The following is a 21,947-nucleotide window of genomic DNA, read 5'->3' on the forward strand; positions in this document are numbered from 1 at the left end:
TGCTTTCATATTATACTTACAGAAAAATAAGTACAAGTAAATGATAATTATTTATTCATTATTTTTGAAATTAATCTCTACAATATTAGAATTGATTTTTATATGTAGAAAATATTGGTACTTCATTAAATCTTAATGGTTTGTTTCATCATCATCATTTATTAATTAGTGAACATGTATACCTAGGTACATTCACTCGTCTAATTTACAAACTCTGTTACTATTAAGATAATCACAGCTAACATGGAAAGGGTCATGAATTCTCGGTATTTTCCAGCAAAGATTGCTCTGCTTGTTATTAGATCGTACTGAAGTTACTTTTGTGGATTCTGCCAAATTATATGAAATTGGGAGTATACATTCCGAACGTAGGTACTTGAATGATATCTTCAATGCTTTCCCTCGTAATTTTGTTTGGCTTGTTGAATGTTTCTTTCTTAAAATGATCAATGCTTCCGGATAACATATTTGAACATTTGTCCCAAACATGTGCAGTTACCTTTGTACATCTCTACTTCTTTCTCCTTAAATTATTATTACATCACCTGTGAAAGAAACATGTGTACAAGACATTCAAGTCTAATTTTGGTCATTTCGGACTTATTTCGTACTAGCGTTGATTATCCGCTTCACTGGGTTGAACTAATAACTTTAAATGTGCAACTGCTTATGTCATATGTTTGGAAAATATGACAGAAACATTAAATATTACTATTGTGGGCTGAATTTGGATTTAAACGTCATCCAAAGTGTCACTGTTTATCTCAGTGACCTCGAAAAGTATGGATTCGACACTACTATTGGTCATTTTCGATTATTTTAATATATCTTTCTCTCCCCTTCCTTCCCTCAAGTTGAGGAGTTGAATTTGGATTCAAAAAGCTGAACTGTCACTGTTCATTTCACCGACCGCAAAAACTATAAATTCGACACTAATATCGGTCATTTTCGATCATTTTTAAATGTCTCGCTTCCTCCCCCTCCCCTAAGTTGCACCGTCATAGCTATATGATAAAAAACATCCCAGGTCCAAGCTCTGTTGAAAATTTGATCAAGATCGGTCGGGTGGTTCAAGAGTTAAGTTTTATTTATTTTTTATATCTCCCCCTCCTCCCGCTCCCCCACGTTGTTCCGTCAAAATGAAATAAAAATCATCGTAGGTCCGAACCTAATCTATGTTGAAAATTTGATGAAGATCAGTTCGGTGGTTCAAGAGTTAAGTTTTTTAAATTTTTTTTTTTTATCTCTCTCCCTCCTCCCGCTCTCCTACGTTGTTCCGTCAAAATGAAATGATAAAAGCCATCTTAGGCCCGAACCTCATCTATGTTGAAAATTTGATCGAGATCTCGGTCGGGAAGTTCAAGAAATTAGGACTTACAAGCATAGTCATTTTCAATTTTATAATATAGATTTAAGGTCTCTACCTGAAGCTCCATTCAATGCTTAAAAGATTCATGTCCAGGTACCGCAAATAACTTTCATCGTGTAAAAAACAGTGTTCCCTTTTCCACATATTTAAACAAAGCGTACAAACTTTATGCCTCTTTTTCTCACAATTTGGTAATTTTACTTGAATCATTGAGCTTTCACATCCCATTTCTATCCCCATACATTATTGTCTTCTCTGCTAGCCTAGGGCTACTGCACGCGCCTTTGGCACATGAGGTCCTGGGTTCGATTCCCGGTAAGAGAGTAGTGAAATTTGAATGTTTTCCGGTGACTCGGATTCCACCTGAAATAGTAAGTCCACGTCTCATATAACTTTGGTGCTGAAAAGGGACGCTAAACTTCCATTAACTCATCTATTCTTTCTCTGTTTTAACTAAGCACGGCGACGTTCAACAGAGAAGAGCATATTTGCTTTTTCCATAGCCCTGCATTGCTAATCTTTATAGAATTGTTTGATCTATCATATACTGTTTTGTCTTCTATTCTGATCCACTGAAGTTTATTTCCATATGCTCCTTATTAGCGTTGTCATATTTTCTCTAGATCTATAAATGTTAGATTTAAGTATTCATCGTATTCCCAGTACTTTTCAATTAGGTGTCTCAGTGCAAATATGAGACCTATTGTTGATTTTCCTTTCCTGAACCATATTCTTCCTTGTGCAAATATAAAATCTATTGTTGATCTTCCTTTCTTGAAACAGAATTTTATCGTTCCTCGTGCAAGTCTCTATTGTTAAGCTTCCTTTCCTGAAAACATCTTGTTCTTCGCATATACAAAGTTTGTGTTAAGTTCGTTGTTGTAATTTTTTTCAAAACGTTTAGTCAACTTGCTCGCTTATATCTTCGAGCCTCAAACAAACCATTAAAAAAGAAAAGTGTCGCTGGTGTAGTAAGGATTTAAAAAAATCAAGGCGTGAAAAATGTTAAGTGTGAAGGTATGGTGTCTCTTGATTCTGAAATCATACCCCTACAATCCTAATTAATTAATTAATAACTAGCTGAACCTGCGCTCTCTACACAGCGCATCACTCACATAAGAGCATGAATCTCCTTGTCATTCCTCACATCTGTACATGTCCCTTTACAGACACAAGTGAAAGACGTTTAAAAGGAAGATTTTTTGGACTCTTTTTTTAATATATTGTACCGTTTGCAAGATTTGAGCCTACTTCTGGTTAGAGTTTCTAATTCATGTATGATCAGTGTTTTCTTTCTTCTTGCATGCAGTACGTAATGCAGTAAGCAAATACATTACACACACAATTAATTATAATGTCAGTGATATATCGTGTTCATTGGTCAAAAGACTCCAAACAATAAAGATTCATCTTAGAACTGGATAAATGGTTATCCTTCGTTCCTTCATTGTTATTAGGCCATGAAACAAACGCCTGAGAGATATACAACCCCTATATACAAATATGTGGTACTGAAATGTATAACTCGTAGGATATGATGCTTTACTTTTTTAATTCAACACTTCCAGTGTACCTCTAAAAATGCAATAAAGAAATAAGTCATGTTTTTTTAAATATTCAATTAGAACTGGTCAATCTTACACAAAATTTGGAATCGACCAGTGAAAACGGCTAGACTTGTGGTTTCCGAGATCTCATTGTTGAAAGGATTGGAGACAAACATTTACACTTTTCTTTGAAGACAAACATATAAACCTAGCATTTTAACCCTTTGACTATCAACGGGATACATGTGTCCCATGCGAATAATTCAAACATCGCTGGGAATTTGTTTTTAGAAAATTCTAAAAAAAAATGCATATTGTTCTCCCAGTGGGTCAGATGTGACCAGGAGACTATGTTTAGTTTCCAAAACTGTGTACAGATGCCAGGAATATCCCAGATTAAAGGAGTCGTATATATAAAGGAATGTTCACATTTTAAAAAAATGGTAGTCGAAGGGTTAATATATAAATAAATAAATAAAACATGCAGTATTGCCATTCTATCTAAATTGTCTCTCCCATTAGAAGCGACAAAGAATGCATTGCCGTGCTCCGCGTTCTCAATCAGCTTTGCATTCTTCTTGTCTTCAAACCATAACTCAATGGTAGATCATCTAGGCCAACGAACACCTAAGGTTCAATTCCATTCTAGGACAGCGACTCGTTTTTTCTGTTTTATTTATTTATTTTCAAATTATTTCATATATTAGTGTGAATGAAATGTCTACAAAACACCTCAGCAACACAGCAAAGGGATGGACAAAGATCACGCATTCAACGTAACAAATTTTGTACACCTCCAGTAAACAGACTGGTGTTCCAACACAGTCAGGATGTAATGCGTTGTTGAATAGGGTCGCATGAAATTGCACCATAAGGAACACACACGAATGATTTTTCTTTCTGAATTCAAACTGAGACTTTCTGCACAACAAGCCACAAAAACATTTAGAGTGCATTTGAGCAGGAAATGGCGAATGAACGCACCATTCGCCGTTGACTCGTCCCATTTCCTTTCGGTGCATAATTTCAAAATAAGACTCGTGGGCAATGACCAACGCCATGTTAGGATGAGCTCCTCAGAAGCAGCCCCTCGGAAAAGTATTTGTGCCATTACAAACAAGTTGTGCCATTGTAGGTCTGCAGTTCTCTGAATGGTAAGGAATTACCGGAAAAGCTTCTTGCACCGTATTGTTACTGTAGATGAAAAATCTATCTGCCACGACAACGTAACTGGTCAAGGTAGTGATTGGATCATGATTAAAGTCCAGGACGGTTTCCAAAAACACTAGATGTTGTTTCCGGTATGATGATCTATGGTAGAGTTTATGGATCATGTTTTTCTCAGGTAGAGGCGAAACCATGACTGCAGATCGTTACAATGCTGAACTCCATGAAATGCACCGCAACTTTGCCGCAAGCGTCCAGAAATATTCACGAGATACGGTGTCCTCATTTTGCACGACAAAGTACACGCAAGTATCGCTCAAACGATATTGCAGACGCTCTATCAGTTGCAGTATAAAACTTTCTCATCCACCGTATTCGTTTTACATCTCTCTCAACGACAACCACTTCTTCCGGTATTTCGAGTCCTCCTTGCAAGGAAAGACATTCTCTGATGATCGGACAGTGTATAACGTGCAGTTTAGGACTTTTTTCCCGGCGGATTTATTTCGCCACGGAACCTAATCATTGGCAGAACGATGGCAAAGGTATGTGATTGCAGATGGCAACTAATTTGATTGACAAGTATTAATTTTCTTTTTTCTTGTTTTGGCTTTTGAAAATGGCATACTTGGGGCGGACATTTCATCCACACCAACCCAATATATTACTAACATATTTATATATGTATTTTGTAAAGATCGGCCTTGTTTCGCTTATGATAATTATAGAAAGTAAAAGTATCCATAAAAGCCACTATATCGTATGAATATGAAATTCAAGCATTGACGTACTTCTGTAAGATGCACATGAAAAATAATGCACTGAGTCACATAAAGAACTACTCAAACAAAGCATGATTGTTGATATTGTGCCAGTTTAGAGGCATTAACGAACTTGCAACAATAATTTTAGTATAAAGCGCTTCATGAACCAACTATATAAGTGTTTGTTGATACGCTTATTAACTCTAGTCTCCACGAAAACAAGAAGTATAATGGTTCATGAATCATCTCTTACTACAATTGTTGCTGCAAGTTCGAAAGAACGTCTAAACTGACAGAATGTTAACAATCATGCTATGTTAGCGAGGTTCAGGTTCGGATCCAGGATTTTCTGGGGGGGGGGGGGGCACTAATAACTACCAGTACATTTAAATTTTTAAAATGCCTTCAAGCATCTGCGATATGAATGAGGAAATGGTCTGAAAATGCTAAGTGTTTGTTCTCGGTGAATACTTTACTTTCAACTTTTAGAAAGTTGACTTAAACTATCGATTTTGCAAAACTTCCCTCTGTTTTAAGCCCAAACGGAAACATGAGAGCAGAAATTTTCGGAATGTGTTGTGATTTTCATTGCTAGCTTCTCACTTTAGGTAGTGTATATTTACAACGAAGGAGGGGTGCACGTGCACCTTTGCATTCCCTTCCCTAAATTCGGCCCTGGCGAGGTTCCATTTGTGACTTATTACAAAATGTTTCATATGCATCTTACATTAATTCTTGAACTTCATATTCATGCGATATACTAGCTTTCATGAGCACTTTTACTTTTTTATTTTATTTTATTTTATTTTATTTATTTATTTTATAATTATCATAGGCAGAAAAAGGCCAATCTTCACTCATCATCTCTCCACAAGGCTTTGAACTGTCAATTCGTTTGTAATTTTGCTTCATGTATAGCCTATATCATTTCACCCACAACAATAGACAACATTGGGGGAAATAAACCCTGTCATTTAAGCTAAATGATTTCCTTTGCTATATTTAAGGTAAAAGTCAACGTTTATATTCTACAAAAAAGAAAAAAAAATCTTTACAAGAATGAAGTAATTGTTAGTAAATTCTGGGAAAACACATTATAAACAAATGTAATACTGTTGCGAAGAAACTGAAATAGATATAAGTTAATGATTCCTTGTACACGCAAAAATGCAGATATGAAAGAGAATATACGATGATACACTTTCAACTGTGATGTATTTAAAATTTGTGTTTTGATGATATGTATTTTTTTACATGTACCAAATACTTCTGCAACTTTTACTACAGTACTTTACTTTTCCATCCTTGACAATGTCACGCCTTCAAATCGAAAATCTGGATCTTAGGACTGAATTTCTTAGTGAAAGTTAGAGAGCTTACCAGGTAAGCGACAATTTCTTATAGTAATTAAAGATGTAAAAACTTAAGGTAATGCATGGTTTCTTATATAGAAGATTATTATAGTGATATTTACTATGCCCATATACAGCAGTGTGCAAGTGTATAAATCATACACATTTGAGAAACGAAGCAGTACTACATAGCATGATTTATTTATTTATCTATTTACCGTGTTTAGAGATACAAGAGGAAGACCATTTTACACCGGAAACGTTAACAATAATATATATATATATATATATATATTTAGAAGAAAGTCAGTCGAGGCCTACTATGAAGTGAACTATCCGTTATTCGCTTAGTATGACTGAGAAATATTTGAGACAAGAATTTTAGGAATGATCCAAAAAATGGATCAAAAGATTACGATTTTGGACAAAATGCATCAAAAGATTGCGGACTTGGCCAATAATTAGTTTTTGGATCAGGGCCCACAAAATTTCTGAATGGCCCCTAAATCGAGATTGCGTATTTTCTACGGAATGAGCACATCATACTGAGTTAAGTGATAGTTTGAGTTTGGCTACACTATATGTAGTTCTACAGATGTAAGGCTACAAGAAAATTTTTGATTGAAATATATTGGAACTTTTGATCCAAAAAATAGGTATGGTGGTTGGCAGAGGTTAGAATTCGAGATCTTATTACAAGATAAAAAAAAAAACGGTAACCCCACATCTAATCATTTCAATGGTACATAGCATTCCAATTTAAAATTGAGCAAACGGATACATTATAATACAAAATTAGTAATGAATAGGATTGGAACATTATGATAATAAAACCCATGAACAATAATATACACAAAGGATACAAAATACTCTTAAGGTTAGATTTTTAAAAAATACTACAGAGAATTTCCAGATAATCAAAAACTGCTGGAAACTCTGTTCAAGGAAATATCTAGGTGTCATGACAGAAGAGTATTTTTTTGCGAAGAGGAATTCTCGTATAATTATGAATTTCTAAATTTGCTAATATTATTATTACTGATTTAGCTTTGTTATTTTAGTATTCATTCTACTTTATTAGTGTTCGTGTATTATTATGATCACAAACATATTTATTTAGCACCGGTGCTATCATTAAAATTATACACAGTGGTGTCAATCAGATCATTCAACAACCAATTTTATAATTAGTTTTTAATAACTAATTCTATTATCAGTACAGTAACTTGAACTAGTATTAATATTATTACTATATGATATTATTATTATTATTATTATTATTATTATTATTATTATTATTATTATTATTATTATTATTATTATTATTATTTATTCCAATGATACTAGTAATGGTGACTAGGATTAATCAAGTAACATCTTTATATTGATATTTTGTATACAGGGTGATTCTTTATGGGGTTTACAACTTCAATTATAATTCTTTATTGGAAAAACATATAGACTTGGTTTATATGTCATTATACTGCAAAACACTTCAAGTTTTTTTTGTGACAAATCCATTATGACTCAATGTGTGCACCTGCGGTCATCCTGGATACATCCCAACGAAAGTAGATTTCCTGCCAAACAGTAGCCAGCATTTCAGGGTAACGTCAGCGATGGCTGTTGTGATACGATGTTTCAATTCATTAACATTATCAGGTAGGGGAGGGGTGTACGCCTTATCTTTCACAAACCCCCACAGAAAGAAGTCAAGTGGCGTGTAATCTGGAGACCGTAGCGGCCAGCCAATTGGTCCACCACGACTTATCCATTATCTGGGAAACACTGATCAAGAAATTCCCTTACGTCTATTACGTAGTGCGGAGGGGGGCGCCATGTTTTGGTCATTTTCATCTAACTGTAGAACAAGGAAGTTCAAGACCATATCAAGATAGGCGATACCGATGATGGTGCTCTCAGCAAAGAAGAATGGTCCATACACCTTTGCTCTGGAAACAGCGCAAAACACGTTTACTTTGGGGCTGTCACGAACCAGCTCTAGTGTGCATTAATTTTCAAACACTGCACTAGGAAATTATTTTTTCCATAAGGACTGGATCTGGAGGTGAAGAGAGACTTTTAATATCTGGTTTCGGAAGGTTAAAGAAATGAATTTGTCATATTTATTCATTAAAATACAACCAAGTGAGAAACACTATCAGTATTGAAATTAGCCTCCCTGAGACTTAACAGAAAGTGAAAACGGTCAGGTCACGCGTCTACGATATTATGCACTTTTGTAGAGAGAATTGCTTCACAGTTTGGGCACAGGATTGTTTCAGAGATTGTACATTAAGGTGATGTTTAGTACAGATCTTGCTCTCCAATTCATGTCAGTAGTCTGAACTCTCAGCCGCACAATTAATGAACTCGGGTACAATGTTCGTGAGTCACTAAACGCTATTGTTAAGAGGTTTCACTAAACTAACACAATCTTATTGATACAACTTTGTCAATGTTTTTATCCCTGTTCATATAAGTGATGACATTAAACTTCAGCATAGTTAACCCCTCCCCTTTATACCATTACTATGTCTTCACGATAGCCTCTTTGAGACCTGGGAGCAACTTCAGAGTTTCCTGCAAAATTCCTATAATTTTGGCACTTGTAGGCATTATCGCTGTTTCTATATGGCAGTATCGCTGTCTGAAGAAACCGCCGATAGATGGTAGTATCTTTTGCAGGCACATTGCTCGTAAATGCTTCTGCGTGTTGTTGATGTTTCATATGACGTAATTCGTTCAGCCATCTGATAGTTCCTCTAATTAGACCGGATGCAGTGTGTTTTAGAATGGTACAGAATGTTATAGATAAATCAGAGAAGCACTATGAATTAATCCATAGAAACTGAACCTTCCAAATTCAATTTTGGCCTAATGTTAATTCTAAATTTACTTTTGGTTTGATAGACTAGTTTGACAAAGATTATGCGTTTGGTATTTTTAGTACTTCATATATTTACAACGTAACTTAGCTTCTGGAGACAAAAAAAGAAAGAAAGAAATTTGAATCGATAACCAATGATGTTATTAGACGTTTGTCTCATATCATGTTGAAACTTGTTACAGTATCTGAAAAATTGGATTAATATTCAATGTGTTATTTTATTCTACATTCTGAGGTATTTTCATACAAATTATTACAGGAGATTTAAAGACATTTATCGTGTGTTCAACTGAATTGTGTTTTAAGAAAGTTATTCCTATTGCCTAATTACCGAGATTTAATTTCTATAGAAATAGTCAGTGATCCGAAGTTTCATACTTCAATTATTGCTGTTAAATAAGGCTTTTAAAAAAGCTAATTGTAATTAAACTTTAAAAGTGTCATTTTACAATAAAGCTGCATAGTCTAAAGCAATGGTTACTACCTTGCTACCTGGCACATTTTTTTTTTTAATCTCCCCATTAGTAAAAACCACTGGTCTTAAATATATGAAGCACCGGCAAATGTTAGAAAATTGGGTTTTGTTGAGAATAGGAAGTCCCACACCAATGTCAATAAATATGTGGTTGGCCTTAATGTGGGATCCGAACCAAGTGAGTTCCTACTGGGAACAGAACACGGGCTAGCCGCACTTTTGGATTTCTAATATTACAAACCTATGTATTGTATAATATAACGGTCAACTTTTATGTCATCATCATCATCATAGGTATTCTGCCTTTATTGGCAGCTAAGAAGCTTCCATGTTCCACGGTCCTCCGCTAACCTCTTCGTCTTCGCGTATGATCTTTCTGTTTTAATATCATCCATTAATTGTAGTCTCCTTCGCCCTCTCCCTCTCTTTCCTGACACCATACCCTCTAGAGCGTCCCTCATGATACAATCTCTTCTTAGGCAATGTCCCAACCAGTTTCTCTTCCTCTTCCTAATAATATCTAAAAGTGTTCTTTTCTCACCCACCATTTCTAACACTCTCTCATTCATTTTCCGCTCGACCCAACTAATTCTTTCCATTCTTCTCCACACCCACATTTCGAAGGCTTCCAGTCGATTTTCGTCACTTTTATAATGTCCACGTTTCCGCCCCATACAGTACAACACTCTACACGAAGCATTTTATGAGTCTTTTTCTCAACTCTTTATTCAAGGTCCCACAAAACAGACTTTCCTTCCTCCTAAAGGCTTCTTTCGCCATTCCTATCCTTGCTTTTATTTCACGTTCGCACTTCATGTTATTACTAAGAACACTACCCAGATATCAAAAACTATTCACTTGTTCTATTTTCTCCCCTCCTACTTTTATATCTGACACAGACTCCTTCGTTCCAATCTCCATGGCTTTTGTCTTTCTAACATTTATTTTCATCCCATATTCTTCAAAGCCCTTTCTCATTTTTTCTAACATTTTATGTGGTGCACCAAAAAATAACCTCAATAAATACACTTAAATGTGGAAAATCCACTTAAATCTGATAACATCAATATTTGCCAAGACTCTGACAATATAATGTAATGTCCAAGGAAATTTTTTGAAAATCAAAATGACGATGACGATTGACACTTCTTCATTTTAATAACTTGGAAATACAGTTGACTGGATTCAACCTGCTGAGTCTTCTTCCTCTTCTTCTTTTTTTAATTATTACACTTTTAAATATCTCCTTTAAAAATAAATTATATATGGAAAGAAAACTGATTTTGTTACAATTATATTGAACATACAAGCAACTGTTATCAGAATTCACCATGTAAATTTGAATCAGTTGACTTAATCATATTGCACACTTGATTACGAACATGTTATCACATTTCAATATTCTGTACTAGTTGGTTAAGGAATGTCTCCCGTTTCCGTACCAAACAGGAGGAGTTTCACTACACACATCACTGTTTTTAGTATAACTAACAAAACCAACTTAGGTTCCACAGACAGCATTAATGAGACCGTTTATTTTAGCCTACAATCATCAACAATAAAATACACGGAATTTACTGAGGAAGTAAGCAACGACCTGTATTTGAGGGGATCCCAATAACTGCCATGTGTAGGGTTGCCAGACGTCCTGGTTTTCAGTGAAATAATTACCTGTCCCGAGAAAGGCTTTTGGGACGCCTTTTTGTCCCGGATTTCGTTCTTCAGATTTAAAAAAGGTCAATCTGAAAGAACTAGTATGTCTATATCTAAAAACGGAAGGTTTTCGGAAGATTTGTGTAGCTAATTAAATTTACTAAACAAACACCAAGGAGTTTGAAAATCACATCCTTTCTTTCGTCCTATGGGTTGTCTAGCTTTTAAGAGAAAAAAAGATTTGAAAAATATTCAAGACGGGGGGATATATTATGGCAATAATTTCTTGAATATCACTTTCAATAGAAAAGAACGTCTTTTTCCTGGTGACGGGCTTTACCTACTAGTTATTTTATACTTAAATCGGCAGTGCACAACGGCTTCTTTGTTGAAATTTTAATCAACAAAGGTGGTACTTCTCTCAGTCGCTGCATGTTAACCGCATTTAAACTATTTCGTTCTGTGTACTGTCTTCTGACGAACAATTTTACAATCAAGCGCTTGTATTCAGTCCAGTAGGTGTAGAGTGAAGTCAAATTTTCAGTAATTTTTAGGTTAAAATTTCGTAACAACTTAGTCTAGTACAAGAAGTAGCAGTTACACACATAAAGGTATGTCTCTTGCTTTTGATACTGGATTTTTTTTCCCAAACTTTTGGAAAGCCTGCGTGAATCTTTAAGGAGATTTACTTTTTGTTTATCGTTCTGAATTTAGCGTAAATATATTTTTTTCTTGCTAAAAGATCCCGCACAATCCTTATGAAAATTGGATTTCGGTGGAATTGCTTGAAACTGTGATATGTTGTAGATATTATGATCTGAATAAAGTTTCAATGGGCACAACCACCAATCACTGACCGTTTGGTCACTACAGGTCATTTTTTAATAAAATTGCAGAAGGTAGCAGTATTCTGGATTTCGGTGAAATTGCATGAAACCATGATATGTTGTGGATATTGTGATCCTGAGAAAAAGTTTCAATGGGCACAGTCACCAAGCACTGATCCTTTGGCCACTACGAGGCCATTTTTTTTTAAAACACGAGAAGGTAACGATATTCTGGGATTGTATGAAACCATAAAAATGTTTAGATCTTCTCATCCTGTTCCACAACACGGTAAAGGAAGGTGGTGAGTAGTAGCTAACACCATTTAAACATAGGTAATATCCCGATATTCGTCATGCGGAACAAAGGAAAGCCCCGGAAATCCTAGAGATGATCGTCCTGGGCCGAACCTCCCAGAAGAACCATGAGAATAAATGCTCTACCAACTGACCTAAAGTTGCTCGGTAGCCACAAATTAACGCCCTTTCCCAGGATCACGACATATTCAACATATCACTGTTTCATTCATTTTCACTGAAATCTAAAATATCGTTAAACTCGGCTGCTTTAAAAAATGTGGCCTGTAGTGACCAAACGGTCAATCACTGATGAATGTGCCCATTAAGACTTTTTCTAACGATGACAAGATTTACAACATATACAGTTTCATTCATTTCTATCGAAATCCAGAACATCGTTCTACTCGGCTGTTTTTCTTTAAATGGTCCTGTAGTGAGCAAACGGTCACTGATTGGTGGTTGTGCTCTTGGAGACTTTTTCTCAGAATCATAATATCTACAACATGTCGTGGTTTCGAGCAATTCCACCGAAATCCAGAATACCGTTACCTTCTGCTGTTTTGAAAAAAGTGGCCCTGTAGAGGCCAAACCGTCAGTGATTGGCGGTTGTACCCATTGAGACTTTTTCTCAGGATCACAATATTTACAACATATCACGGTTTCGAGTAATTCCACCGAAATTCAATTTCCGTAAGGATTGTGCGGTGCCCTTTTATTACTCTTAGAATAATGTTTTTGACTCAGGTGATGACGGTACAAAGAAAATAGTATTTATTCAATCATAAATGAGAGAGTGTGTCGTAACTCGCACAAGATTTAGGACCTGTTAAACAGAACAAATTGGAGTTCGGAATAAGGGACGTCAGGCAGCTCTTCTTATGTTACCTTTTCACATTCTTTGTACATCCTTGTGGGGCTTCATTTGTGTTAACTGTGTGAAGAATGAACTGGAAAATTTGATGGTAACCTGGGAAAGACAGATAATTAATTGATTCTGATCAAATCAGTAGGAACCCTGACCTTATATACAGGGTGTAATAAAAAGGTACGGCAAAATTTCAAGGGTGGATTCTTTATGGGTAGACAAGCAAAAAAAAAGTTCATGTGATCATATGTCGTGAAATGCATCGTTACAGAGTTACGGCCATTGAGCCGCCTGACGGTGTGAAATAGTGACATTATAGTCACTTCTTAATGTGATTCAATTTAAACCTCAATAACTCAACTCCTAATTAAGCTAAAAAGATAATTTTAGTAGCAATGTGTTCCTGAAGGATGAAGCTTTCCGCCGATATGCATTGTATGAATGTACCCCCAAAAAGGGGAAGGAATGTCACCCCCAAAAACCTAATGCGAAAAACAAGAAAACAGGTAATTATCTTCCCCCGTCGGCCATGGTACTCCCATATGCATAAAGCACATATCGGCGGAAAGCGTCGTCCTTCAGGAACACATAGATACCAAAATTATCTCCCTAGCTTAGTAAGGGGCTGAGTAATTGAGATTTAAATTAGACCACATTAAGGAGCGACCAGAATGTGACTATCTTACACTGTCAGGCGGCTCAATGGCAGTAACTCTGTAACGATGCATTTCCCGACATATGGTCATATGAACCCTTTTGCTTGTCTACCCATAAAGAATCTACCCCTGAAATTTTGCCATACCTTTATATTACACCTTGTATAGCCTGAGATTAGTGTCCCGGTTTTTGGTTTACTAAATCTGGCAACCCTAGCCATGTGAAACTAACGGAAAAGCCTGGAAAACCTCAATAACGGCAGCTAACAAGAGTATTTGAACCAGCAGGAACCTCCCACTTAAAAGTATGAGCTCAAACTATTCATCTATACTTACTCATTAAGATTTATCCAGACTTACCAACTTACCTAAATCATCTAATGAGGCTGATTCCTTATCTTGTCTCATTTCCTTTTCGATTGACGTAAGGTTATGACGATCAAACTGACGTAATTGCATTAATACTAATTCATCATAAGGTTCATAACAGAACAGAACTTCCACATCTTTCTTCTTCAGCGCTTCAAAGTAAGGTGAGCTTTCTGCTAGAATACGACTGAAATAGATAATATATAAAACTAACTCAGAAAACTCTCACTGCTGACTGTCTTTTACTCAATTACATCAATGCATGAAACACCGAATAATCATATTTCAGTTATTCATACAAACACTCCTTCCTTACTTAGTATATGCTGACACAAAATCACAACGAACTTCTAGACATTCAGTACCAAAAACAGATATATAATCAGGCTGAAACAGTTTACCCCAAGGGTAATATTTGTTTAGTCCTAACTAACTTATTTAAATTGTTTTTGTTAAAAGATGGTAGTTCAGTGTCACTTGTCAACTATACAAGAAGAAGAAGCAAGTCGAGTAGATACTTGAAACTGTAGAATAGCTGTCGGTGTGTGCGCGCAGCCTATAGCTACAAGACCGTAGTGTTGTCCATGTACATTTTATTTTAATTGTGGAAGTGTGAGAAACATTCATAGTATTATTAAACCGAACAATTGTAGAACGAATCAGCGTTTCTTGAGTTGATTTTGAGTTTAACGTTCCTTCTCAGCAGCGAGGCTATATGAGACGTAGACCTACTGATTAACGTGGAATCCAAACCACATGAGCTCCCGCCGGGAATCGAACGAATCAGCGTTTGTGTTATACAGTCCATCAATATTTTAGAATCTATAGCTACAGAATTCATTGTTTCCAGTTACTTTAATAGCTAAAACTGTCTTTGTTAACAGAGAATATGTATCATTTTTACCCAAATTGAGTTCGCACTGAATATACCATAGATTCGTAATGAATATTAGTCAATGAGAAAATAGTGTAGTTATTTCATTTGTAACCTCATTTTATTAACCATTGAAATTCTGGTTCTTTGTTTAAAAGGGATAAGTGATGTACACTCATGTCCAAAATTATTGTCGCATGTCTATAAATATGTTGTTATAGGAAAGAAATTTGATAATGAATTCGCACGATATTTCTTATAATGTTGTTATGTGCACAATCGGCAAAGACATGTATGTAGCAAATTTCATGTCAAAAGAACAGTAAATAAGAACAATAAAACGAAAATATAACTGTATTGTCCATTTAGCAACATTTTGTTTTACTCATTCTAATTTTCGTATTTATAATTCTTTTCCTATGAAATTTACCACACATATACATTTTCCGATTATACACATAGTATCAGTATTAAAAGTACCCTGCAAAATCATTATCAAATTATATTCTTAAAGAAGACAGTTATAGATATGCGACAATCATTTTGGACATGAGTGTACATATTCCCATTTAACAATGAACGCACGTCACATCAAGTTGACGGCGCTGAGGTCACCTCACGAGAAAGGATCTGTCGCATAACAGCCCTTTTCAATTATCGCAACGAATATAGATTGTCATGAGTTGTGTTGGTGTCGATTGTAAAATAACATACATAAAATGTCAGAAAAATAGAATGTCCTCTCCCAGTAAACCAACAAGGAAGAAAGGGATTGTAAATGTAGATAAATACAAAAGAAATATAATTAATAGCTATAGTGAAAAGGTTAGGAATATGTTCTAAATTTAGAGAAAAAGAACACTATTAAAATAGGTGCAAACTGTAGGTGCAGATGCGGTACATTTAAGAACCTTAATGTGAAACAAGGTTGTTCTTGTATCATTTTCTCTTATTAAATAGCATGGAGACGTATTTGCAAACTCTCACTACGCACATATCAGCAAAATATCGCAGAAAATTCTCGAAGGACTACCATGGTGAATCAGTAGTACTGTATGCTGATAGAAAAGATGTAACTAGGATCTAAAGCGACGTTTTCCTTTCTTTTTCAACTAAGATGTGAAAGCACAACTTTTCCAGTCTGTAAGTTTTCGCAGTTCCTCATAAAATAGTACACAATTGAAAGGGCTGATAATTAGTTACTCGCAATAAATCTTCTAACAATATGAGAGGAAAATCAACTAATGTGAAACCATAAACATACATGAAGCAACCTAAGATTATATAGTAAGTTCAATATAAAAGGAACGCAGTATGGCGGGAAAGAAAAGGTATATCTTGATCCAAACTTGAACATTAAAATTATTCATCATATGTTCATGAAGAACACAGATTTTCAAAAGAAATGAAATGGAGTATTTGAGTTTTATGTTCCGAGTTTTGAGTTTTGAGTTCTTATGCCCTTTAGGCTAAATGAAACGGATGATTAAGGCAAGTGAATGATGACGGAAGAATTGGTGAAATGAGAAGGTGGAAGGAAACGGGAGTAGGTCAACCCTGAGAAAACCTACGGACACGGTGTTGTCCACTACAAACTTACTTAGGATTCAACCAGACCCCATGCACCATAGATAAGCACTCTACTGCTGAGTCACCGTACCCCTTTTCCCACTGAAAGAATTGCATCTGCTCTAAGTGAAAACACGCATGTGGCAAATCATGTGTTCCTCTCATGTAATCACTCTTGAACGTAGTAAGAGGAATAGTCATTTCCAACTGAATGCTTTGAGACGTCACAGTCTGCTGCTCGTGTTTTCAATTAATCACATTTAGATAGCAAGAAGGCAGGAAACCTAACGTTGATAGAAGAGAGTGGTGACTAGCAAACAAGGCACAGTCGATTGTTTTGCAGATATACTACTTGTGGATTCATGACAAATCGATCACTGTCAACACTCGTCTTATTTCATTCGACCTAACTCGTTCCCTCCTCTTTGCTCAACCTATTGTTCCTCTGGTAGCTCTGATCGTAAAAAACGACTTCTACGTCATACATCGGCGAGTTTGGAATGAATGATAATGTGAAATGGGATAATTTTATTAGGAGGATAATCCGATAACTTGCTTATAGCATTAAGGCGCCCACAATAAGGCACAATATGAATGGTAGAGTGAGACCAGAACGTGAAAGTGTTAAGTTACGCAAGAAGAAAGAGAAGTGCTATGGGAAGTGACACAGAGACGCGAATTTTAAAGTCAAGGATTACAGTAAACATAATACCTGGGTGCAGCCAAGTAGAAGATATCCCTCTGTCCTTCTTTGAGACGACTAAGGTATTCCGGAATGCTTACTTTTTCTCCTTCTGGCTTCAGCGAGGATTCAAACCGAAGTAACTTTGCAATTTCCTCCTGCAACAAGAAAGATAAAACATTTAATTCATTTTTATGATGTCAGCAGAAATTGATATCGGCATATAGGAAGAATAATAATTATAAGGCGTAAATAGGATAATTACGATTTCCATTTTATTATAGGTAGCGTCCTGCTGAACAAGACTGCACTTATTTAATATAAAAGCACATTTACGCGTGACGTTTCGATCTTCTAGCCAAGATCCCTTTTAGACGTCAATCCCTTTTAGACAACATAAACTACCGTTTTTCAAATAAAGACTTTTCGTTGATGCTTCAGTGATAAACCCTGCTTCTTGGCCTGTTGATCAAAATGAACTAGTGTTCTTCGGAGACGTTGCCATCCCTCGATTATCCAAATTGTTGAAACAGTCAATGAATGGTGTTTCCTTCGTAGTGAAAGAATTTAGTTTGTACAAGAACAATCCTTCTTATATGCCTCCAGCTGTTCAGAAACTTAAGATCAGTAATACCGGTATCAACTGCAGAATGTGAACGTGGGTTCAGTGCTATGAATCAAATATTGAATGATCTGAGGAATCGTTTGCAGATTGTAACATGTTGCAAGCTCCTTTTTGTATGTATAAACGGTCTACCTTTGCGTTTCTTTAATGCTAAAAATTATGCAACAATGTGGATAAAATTGAAGCGTCACAATGCTACAGAAAAACCTTCCGGGGAAAGCAAGAAATGTCGAAGAATATTCACATGCATCTCGCCTTTTCAACTAAAACGTAAGTAATGTTTTTCTTTTAAAAAAGACAACTTTAGTTTGTTGTATTTACGTACTTTTTGTATTACTCTACTACATTTTCTGTTATTGTTTCGTTACTTTTGATAATTGAATGTTTTGTTTAGCTAGATTTTGAATTTGAACATAAAATATTACTCTGATTAGAGGAGGCTCCAGGAAATATTTTTGGCCATCCCACAACTTTGAAGCCCCACTATCCCTAATGTATATGCAAATGCACTACACATTGTGATCCACCCATCCCCCCACTGGTAAATTAACAAATTGAACCCTGCTACATATACATTCTCCTTAAGTTTGCAGGTTTGCCCCAACCCTCTTATTGGCATCTGTTAGCACATTGAAAGTATTGAAACTTGCAACAAATAACTTATCACAGCACTCAACAATACTATTTTTGTTTAAGTTGTTTTCATAAATTGTTTTAATGTTTTGTGTTAATTGTTAATATATTCGATATATAAAATTCAAACAATGTTGCCGTGGAAACTAAGAAATAATTTTTATTATAAGCTAAGATTACATTAAGATGACTTAATCTCTTCTACGTTTGCAAGATAGATGAGGGAAATATTCACCATATCCGTTTAAACTGTAATGGAATGAACGAAAGAGCTACATAAAATTTTGATTTTTTATCTTGGAGACCTTGGAAAAGAGATTCTACTTTTACAGAAGAAATCCATATTACAACATCTATTGAAATAAGAAGAGAACAAATAATAGGATACTCAAAATATATTACAAAGAAAATTTGACAGAATCTAAACCTAAGTTAGTGATGGAAAATTACAAAAGTGTGAATCATTTCAGGATGCCAAAAGACGAGATGCAGATGCAAATAATGATGAAAAATACGGAAGAGCATATGGAAAATAATAATTAACTTTAGTTGAAGTTTTGCTGCCAGCATACCCTCATAGCACGTTTTTCTAAAGAAAATTGGGTTGGAATGGATGAATCAATACGTAAGCGTTAAGGCATGGGACGAACTGACGGCGGAGAGTGCAATTGGAAAGACAGTTCGACAAGGATGTTGTCTTTCACCAACATTGTTTAATATCTATCTAGAAGAGATAGTAAACAAGAGCCTACATGATGAAGACGCCATTTCGGTGGGATGCAGAATGATTAGATGTATAAGAATTGCAGAAGATATGGTGCTTGTTGCAGAACCTGAAAAGAAAATCAATAGGATGTTAGAAAACTTGAGAAAGAGTTTTGAAGAATATGAGATGAAAATAAATGTTCGAGACACAAAAGCTATGATGATGGGAACGAAGGGGTCTGTGTCAAAATAAAAGTGAGGGGGGAGAAAATAGAACAAGTGAATAATTTTCGATACCTGGGTACTATTCGTAGTAATGACACGAAGTGCTAACGTGAAGTCAAGGATAGGATGGCGAAAGAAGCCTTTAGGAAGAAGAAAAATCTATTTTGTGAAACCCTGAATAAAAAGTTGAGAAAAGGACTCATAAAATGTTATGTGTGGAGTGTTATACTGTATGGGCCGGAAATATGGACATTACGCAAAAGTGACGTTAAACAACTGGAAGTTTTCGAAATGTGGGTGTAAAGAAGAATGGAAATTAGTTGGGTCGAGCAGAAAACGAATGAGAGGGTGATAGAAATGGTGGGGGAGAAAAGAACAATTTTAGATATTATTGAGAAGAGGAAGAGAAACTGGTTGGGGCATTGCTTAAGAAGAAACTGTATCATGAAGGACGTGCTAGAGGGTATGGTGGCAGGAAAGAGAGAGAGAGGGCGAAGGAGACTACAATTAATGGACGATATAAAAACAGAAAGATCATACGTGAAGACGAAGAGGTTAGCGGAGAACCGTGGAGCATGGAAGCTTCTCAGCTGCTGCAAGTGACCTGCCAATAAGGGCAGAATACCTATGACTAAGTTCAAGTTTCTCAATGAAACACCTTCATATGACTTTTTTAAGTACGTAAGTGTTCAATTATTGAATGTTGGAATACTCTGATACTCCAAGTAGATAATCAATGTATTATGTATAACAATTTTACATATTTCTAATAATATTGTCAAGATGGTTAAAAAAAATTGAGATATTAGAGATAATCATAAAGGGATGGAAAAACAAACAATATTTCCTTACATACTGACTACAGACATATGCTTCCCTGTTATGAACATGGATAGAAGTGCCGATAAAGTTCGGTGGTGTCCTCACTTTTCATATTTGCCAATGTCCATGTCAAGAACTGAAACGTATGTCTAATAATATTTTTCTTTCTTTCTTTCTTTTTTGTTTTAATTAAAACAAAGAAATCAAGATTAAAAGAAGATTTTGGCATTCCTGGTTTAACATTGTTGACCATTTCGGAGAGAAGAACGATTGTGTAATCAACTCTACAAATATTTGCATTTTTAAGGTCTTAACGGGAAGTAAATACTCAGTAAGAAGATGTAAAAAGAACTATCTCTTTGCTTTCAAATACGTTTTCTATCACCCATATTTTATTTCTCACCTTGTCTTAACACAGGTTCAGAATTAAAATGAAAACTTAAACTAGTAATGTGTTGGTTTTAACCACAAAGAGTATTGAGATTTTTAGCACAGAAAACACGAATAAACAGTGTGTTCAATTATTAAATGAACACTTTAATCTAGGAGGAGCATTCCGAATATAGTCTTCTTTTCTGTTTTTCACAGGAAAGCTATATCACAAACTAAAAAAAGCACACGGTGTAATAAAAGATAATCTTTCCTGAAGTCATGAGAAGAAGAACGAGAACACAGGAGCAATGGTGCATGCGCAGAGTGCCAAAGAATAGAGATAAGCAGTTGACCGGCGTGAGTGAAAACCTGTATGGCAGGAAGATTTGAGATAGAAATGTCATCACAAATGGGTCCATAAATTTAGAAGAAAACAAGAAAATGTCCCCGAAATTTATACGAAAACATTTTATTAACATTTGGCCACCCCTATTAGGTCTCCAGGGCCAGTTATCTACAAGAAAGGTATTCTGAAAAATATCACGTGTCCTAGTCTATATATCTGAGACATTTCATTGACGTACGGCTAGTAATTACGAAAATAAAAATATTTTCATACACTTATATTAAATGCGACACTGAAACATCAAAATAAAAACCAGTTGAGAATGCTCCAAGAGCATTGCCAGAACGAATTTAAAAAGAATGGAGAGATGGAGCGGGAAGAATAACTGTGATTTACTTTTACATGTAAAAGTAAATCTTTTTATCCGTATCTTCTTCTCTTTCTCGCAAAAACTGGCAAAATATCATCTCTCTATAAGTTACGGTTCCCGATATACGGTTCCTTAAATCTCCCGAAATTCGAACTTTTTTGGCTAGTGTCTGGTGAACGGTGGCCACCAAAATGTTCACCACTCTCTTAGGTATTGATCAACACCAATGTGATCTCTCTATGACTTACGGTTCCCGAGATATGGCTCCTTAAATCTCCTGAAATAGGAACTTTTTTGGCCAAATATCTGAGGAATGATAAGAGTGATGCGAAAAATTCTATCACTTTCTCAGATAGTTTTTGATGCCCTATCGAATGGAGGGCTCAAAATTGAAAAAAACTGCAAACAACAGACAGAGACATACATACATAGAGAATTCGCGTTCGTTGATAATTACTTAGGAGTACCATATTTACCTTAGTTTCATTATTCA

The 21,947-nt window shown here is 35.5% G+C and overlaps 1 protein-coding gene across 2 annotated transcripts in view; it reads right to left on the reverse strand.

Moving 5' to 3' along the window:
- Trap1 (TNF receptor associated protein 1) overlaps positions 1 to 21,947 on the reverse strand; it is a 481,869-nt gene that overhangs the window by 14,235 nt on the left and 445,687 nt on the right. For both annotated transcript variants that reach the window (XM_081738896.1, XM_081738897.1), the window contains 2 exons: positions 17,387 to 17,514; positions 14,231 to 14,418 (listed from right to left, as the gene is read on the reverse strand). In XM_081738896.1, the coding sequence (XP_081595022.1) occupies positions 14,231 to 14,418; positions 17,387 to 17,514 (316 nt within the window). The remainder of the gene's footprint in view (positions 1 to 14,230; positions 14,419 to 17,386; positions 17,515 to 21,947) is intronic.

Source organism: Thermobia domestica, chromosome 14 (assembly GCF_964235325.1).
Source record: "Thermobia domestica chromosome 14, izTheDome1.hap1.1, whole genome shotgun sequence".
Lineage (NCBI taxonomy): Eukaryota > Metazoa > Arthropoda > Insecta > Zygentoma > Lepismatidae > Thermobia > Thermobia domestica.